The 6,609-nt window shown below is 35.3% G+C and overlaps 1 protein-coding gene across 1 annotated transcript; it reads right to left on the bottom strand.

The window, feature by feature from the left end:
* Window positions 1-2,329: 2,329 nt before the first annotated feature.
* On the bottom strand, window positions 2,330-6,089 carry LOC113320830 (AUGMIN subunit 2-like). Its single transcript, XM_026568723.1, has 6 exons — window positions 5,745-6,089; window positions 4,968-5,093; window positions 4,666-4,770; window positions 3,802-3,870; window positions 3,093-3,206; window positions 2,330-2,912 (listed from the first exon to the last, which is right to left on the bottom strand). The coding sequence occupies exons 1-6, from the start codon at window positions 5,865-5,867 to the stop codon at window positions 2,562-2,564; spliced, it is 888 nt and encodes a 295-aa protein (XP_026424508.1). The 5' UTR covers window positions 5,868-6,089; the 3' UTR covers window positions 2,330-2,561.
* Window positions 6,090-6,609: the final 520 nt, after the last annotated feature.

Genomic DNA, 6,609 nt, shown 5'->3' on the forward strand with positions numbered 1-6,609 from the left:
AATCTCAAGTCACCCCTTATCTAAATGTTTTTCTTAATACCAAACTTACCCTCCTTAATTAAATGTTTTAGTTTAATAATTAATTAGTTATTAGTTAATGATTAGTAATTATTAGTGATTAGTATGATTGGGATTAGCTACCATTAAGAAGTTCTATTACAAAAAAAATTAAAAAATTTCTTTGCGATCAAACCAAACTATATATTTGGTGTGACCAGTAAAAATTTCGTTAGAAAGAAATTTTAAATTTTTTTTGGTTACCCAAATTTATGACCAAAAACCGAACTTAATGATTAGTAATGATTATTATGATTAGTAATGATTAGTTACCAGTAACAAGTTCGGTTACAAAAATTGAAATTTTTTCTTTTTGATGAAACCGAACTCTATAGTTCGGTTACAAAAAAATTTAAAACTTTTTACGATCAAACCGAACTTAAAGTTCGGTTACCCAAATTTATGAACAAAAACCGAACTTAATGATTAGTAATGATTATTATGATTAGTAATGATTAGTTACCAGTAAGAAGTTCGGTTACAAAACTGAAATTTTTTCTTTGCGATCAAACCGAACTGTATAGTTCGGTTACAAAAAAAATTTAAAACTTTTTACGATCAAACCGAACTTAAAGTTCGGTTACCCAAATTTATGACCTAAAACCGAACTTAATAATTAGTAATGATTATTATGATTAGTTACCAGTAAGAAGTTCGGTTACAAAAATTGAAATTTTTTCTTTGCTATCAAACCGAACTGTATAGTTCGGTTACAAAAAAAATTTAAAACTTTTTACGATCAAACCGAACTTAAAGTTCGGTTACCCAAATTTATGACCTAAAACCGAACTTAATGATTAGTAATGATTATTATGATTAGTTACCAGTAAGAAGTTCGGTTACAAAAATTGAAATTTTTTCTTTACGATCAAACCGAACTTAAAGTTCGGTTACCCAAATTTATGACCAAAAACCGAACTTAAAGCCCAAGGGTGTAATCGGTGGTTGATGGTTGGTGGTGGTGGTAATCGATAGTTGGTGGTGGTGATAATCGAAGGTGGTGGTGGTGGTAATTGGCGGTGGTAGTTGGTGGTGGTGGTAATCGGTGGTTGGTGGTGGTGATAATCGGAGGAGGTGGTAATCGGCGATGGTGGGAGGAGGTGGTTATATATATATATATATATGGTTATTAGGTTGGTTTTAAATTAAATTAGGTTAAGGATAGGTTAGTCATTTCAACACTTTAGGACATCCCTTATAACTATTAGGAAGGTTGCCTAATAAAATCATGGTCCCCTCAAAAAAATCGTGGTCCCTAAAAAATCATTCCTAAGGATATAGCCAGCAGTAGTCTGCATATTCTTTGCTTTGTCAGCACATTCATTTTCTACGTAATCCACAATAAGGCAAGCTGGGCCCTTGCTTGTCTTTGGAAGTAGATAGAAACCCATTGAATACATTTAGCTGCATTTTCTGTGAGAATACCTCTTAACATTGGATTTGAAAACATTCAACACAATTAAAACACTGACTGCACCAGGATCTGTTGGGTTGCGATTTTCTAGTTCAATCTTGGGAGGATTTCCTAGTATGCTTGCAATCTGATTTTCGACCTCAACACTAGGAATTCTGGTGGTAACTTTTTAATATCAATCCAGAACTGTTGAGTGAGAAAATCAAGATTCTCCGGGATAACATAAGGATTTCATTCTTTAAAAACAATTAGATAACCATCAAAACTCCAAGGACCATTTTCTAGAAAAAAATTATACTAATCCCATTCATAGAACCGAAAGACAAGCATATTCTTGCATGACTTCTGATTTGAAAATATTTCCCCAAGCCATTGTCGCTTCTTGTTCAGCTTTCACAATACCCATGGAATGCTCATAGAAAACTTTTCCAATCAGGCTAATTCCCACTTTTTGATTCCCGGACTGAGCTTGATGTGAGGATACCTAATCACTCTTCTAATTTGATCATATACATCTAAATTTGCATTTTTAATTCGCTCAATGAGGTAAGATAACTCACAGACTGATTTTCTAGACATTGCAACAAAGAAAAACACAAACAGCACCCGGAAAGTGAGAAATTGATGAAACATTTGTTCTTACCTTTCCTATTTATAGAGGTATTGCATGTATTTTTCTTGCAACGTGTAGAATGCTTCAGATAAATTTCACTGCTTATCATACAATTGAGATGATAAATCATCAACCCAAGCCGAGAAAGCATCCACCGACCAGAATTTTCAATTTGATTTTGGCCAGACCATCTTTTAAGACGTAATGTGCCCTCTTGTGTGTGAGTTACAAATGCTAATGTGAGGTATTCAAACACAAATGACATGAAGGCAAACGAATATGCAGAATTGTATTTCTTATCAATGGTACCTGTTAAGACTCAGGAGACCAAGAAGGGAGATGGATGATGTTAGGCACAAATATGTCATATACACACTTCATGTTTAGGAAAATCCTAAACATGACGCTCGTTTCCTCTTTTTTGGGCTTCTTTTTTTGGTACAAATGGGATTCTTGAAAGACGAGGATTTTACACGATCATACACCACCATATTTCTTGACTGACGGAGGCCAGGATAACCTCCTTTGGCTCAAACTATCAACTTGAGAAGGCTCACTTAATTCACTGCTGTCGTCTTCTTGTCTCCTTTGGCTTCTCATAACCAAGTCATTCAAGGTCGGTTCCTCTCTCCAAGGTAGCGGAGTTACGCAGTCTGAGTCACCTAATCCCCCTTTGAAAATATCCTTTGGCGGTCTAGTCGGTGAGGAGTACGACGAATGACCCACTCGCAGATTTTGAAGTGTTGAAAAGGTTTCCCTCATTGCTGATATAGCTTCGGAAAATCGTGTACATGATGCTAAAGCGACAGGGATTGGTCGGAGCATTTCCTTTATCAAGCAATCCAACAGAATGTAATAAAAGTTGGGCCATTCTGAAGCTAACAAAGTTTTTTACTCATCAAGTTGATTAAGGTTCCAAATCAGATTCATGATTGGTTGTTAAATGGACCCAGTGATTCAAAGCAATTGATCCTGAACTGAAAAATGTCAAACTAGTGGAAAACATACCCCCCAGACTGATGGTGACTCGCTGAAGTTCTGGCTCCATTGGAAATCTGCAATAGATGCTGTTAACGCCCCATAATCGCTCGCAGCCTTGTGCAAGAGTTCTGAAAATTGTTTCTGCAGTAACCCAGATAATAAATCAATTCTAATGCCTGGTACCAACTTTCTCAGTTTATAAGTCAGTGGTCATTTACGATAAGATACACGACTTCCCATTCTGCCCGACTAGTTTCAACAGTTTAAGCTTAATTACTGAAAGAGGGGTACATATAAATACCCCTCACTTTCAGGATTTTCAAAAATACCCCTAAAGGATAATATCTGAGTTTTAGGGTCTACTTTTTGGTTCACATAAGTAAATTAACCTCTAATGGAGGCTGAGTGGACTTTTTTACGCGTCAAGAATGCTTGTTAAGTTTCATGCTTTGAAGAAGTACTAGTTAAGCCTCACTAAAACTTAAAAAGATACCCCTCAAGAGTATTTCTACATAGGAAAAAAAAATGAGGGGCAGTTAAATAATGCTCCCCAACAGGAAAACATCTAGCTTAACTACTTATAAGGAAAGTTAGTTAATTTTTATATACACACAAGTATTTGGCATGAACTCAAAATCTATTCAAAATCAAAACTGGTCAGTGCCGAGTGGTACCATTAAGATCTTTGGTTAGACTGAGTCATGGGGAGTAAATATGTTCACAAATTCATCCTTACCTGAAACTCTGCTTCTACTGGAATGCAGTCTAGTGAATATGGTTGCTGTAGTCGAGCAATGATGCGATCCTGCCATATGAAAGCACCAAACTTAAGACACATGATTGGAAAGTGTTATAGCGTAAGGGACCAAAAGAAAGAAAAAGACTCTATTCATGCAATATGAAACCATACCGATATACCAATCTAAACTTGAAATTTCGAATGCTTCTAAGGTGAAAGCAATAAGTGCACACATTCATGGAGCAAGAGTCTGTATGAACCCAGCCTTATTTCCCATTCAATTTCATATTTAGTGTCAAAACAACAACTACAAAGAGAATCTAAGTCTTAATTTTGTATCAAAAAGAGTGTTGACAAAGAAACCTGGTTCTCGAGATGAACTCTGACACATATGGATAAATTATAAAACTCTATTTACTTGAATGGCTAACCGAACCTACATGACGCAGATGGAGCTCAGAAAGCCAATAGAGAAACTCATTCAGCTAACGGAATACTCTAGAACTAGAGATTTCAAGGGTTACAATATAAAGCTTCACCCGTGGATGACTAGTTAAAGCTTCTATGGAACCCTTAACAAGCTATTTGACACAAACTAGAGTTCTAGGACACGAAGAAAAACTAAACAACTTGCTCTAAATTTTTTAAGTCTATGATATTGAGCTTCTACAAGCATTGAGCCTATGAGACAGAAGCATCCCTTTAATAAGAGTAAGTAACGCTAGAAAATATCCAGTACATACCAAAAGCCCTTCATTTGAAGCCAAAGCTTATCCAGGAGAACATACATGTTCAAAATGGAACTTCTTTACATTTCAAAGGTTACATGCAAATATAGAGAGATTTCTTGAAATTACATACCTTATTCTGAATAACATCTTTTAATATGACAGTAACCCTTGATAGTGATTCACACTTCTTTTCCATTTCACTCACATGTGTAAGATAAGCCACATTCTTATCTTCCTGAATAATAAAAACATATCTGATTAAATGATGACCTAGAAACCCGCAAACAACTAGTTAGAGGCATATCATAAATAGCATCTGAACCTAGGTTACCTCCATGTAACAGACAAATGGAACTAATTGATTTTGACCAGGCATGGGAAAATCAAAGAGGAAATAACTATAAGAATGGGAATAGTGCATATATCTTATACCTTTCGACCTTGGAGTTCCACTTGCAAGTCTGCTATTTTTCGTTGTACAGTTGTAAGCACCCTTAGAACTTTTATCAAGTCATCACTCTTCTCACCAGTAGGAGCTGACAAGCTCTGTAGATCTTCCTAGATGGGATAGACAAAGTTGAGGATAGGTGATAGTCAGATGACCAGACAGATCCCAACAAAATTCAACTGCAGAACTTTCTTTAGATACATACAAATACTACAAGGTACGAAGACCAACTAAACCAAGTTATTTGACCATACAGCTATGGTCTGAAATGGTTGAGAGTTAAACGGGATAAAGTTACAGGCTGATATGACTCGATATAATGGATGTGTATCCATAATTGTGACCACTCTTCACTCATTTAGACTGCACTCAGAGTACAAGGAAACTGGAATCACACTTGAATTCCCATAATTCACCAATTCTGCACTTCAAAAGCAAATTAATATTTTGAGTACTCAAATCAACATTTGTTTTACCCTCGTTTGTATTCTCCCTTTTCCAATTTGATCTTATGAGTTGCAATTTAAATCAAACGGGGCTCTGCAAAATTAGAGCAACCAAAATTCCTAGAACTTGAAGCAAAAACAAAATAGAGAGGAAATCAAAAATTAAAAATTTGCAGAGAATGTTTATAGAAAGAATGATACTGATCTCATGAATAAACTAACCTAAAGGGCAGGCCAACATAAAAACCATTTCTCGATCTGAAATAGTGTTTAAACGAAATTGAGAGCGAAATGAGGGGTTTAGACTAGTGGTACCTGAGCAGGAGGAGGAGGTATAGAGAAACCAAGATCAGCAACGATTGATAATGCATCAGACATACCACCAAGACGTCTTGTTGGTTTCCTTCCTACCCATGTTGAGTCATTCCCCATTGACATATCTTCTCTCTTTAACCCAATTCACGGTTTATTTAGCAAGATCGCTGATTTGTCTCTCACTTCTCTTCTCTCTCTCTCGACTAGTAAGGCAGTACCCCACTTCAAATGATTAGAAATACAGAAATTTCTAGGATGGTTGGATCAAACAAAGATGCTTTTCCTTTGATTAATAACCAATTTTGATTTGAATGGTTTTAGCTTTAGAACATCTCCGACGGAGGGCGGAAGTTTTATTTTCTTAGAGAAAATCATGTCATCATTGTGGACCCTCATTTAAATTCATTTTTACAACGTAAGTCCAATAATATAGGAAGGGTATTAAAATAAATATAAAGGTATTAGAGAAAATCATGTCATCATTTTCAAGCGTCCGAAGAATTGTTTAGTTAGTAACGACGCTAATAGTGGTTTTGGTAGCTTTATTTTTCATAGATTAGGCGTTGCTATTTAAAAAGGTGTTGGAACCCGACTTGTTGCTATGTTACCAACCAAAAGCTTTGTATAATGGTTAAGATCCCAAGAATAATAATAATAATAATTTAATTATTATTTATAAATAAAATTTTCTAAACCAATAGGAAAAAGGAAATCACTTTTATCTATATCAAAAAACACAAATCTTAGAAATAAGACCTCCATTAAAAATGGTTCATGAGAAAAATGCTATTATTTTTACCACTTATGTATAACCCCGTAAACAAGGATCTAAATAAAAAGTTCACATAGGATATTTAGCACCCAC

This window comes from Papaver somniferum, chromosome 11 (genome assembly GCF_003573695.1).
Source record: "Papaver somniferum cultivar HN1 chromosome 11, ASM357369v1, whole genome shotgun sequence".
NCBI lineage: Eukaryota > Viridiplantae > Streptophyta > Magnoliopsida > Ranunculales > Papaveraceae > Papaver > Papaver somniferum.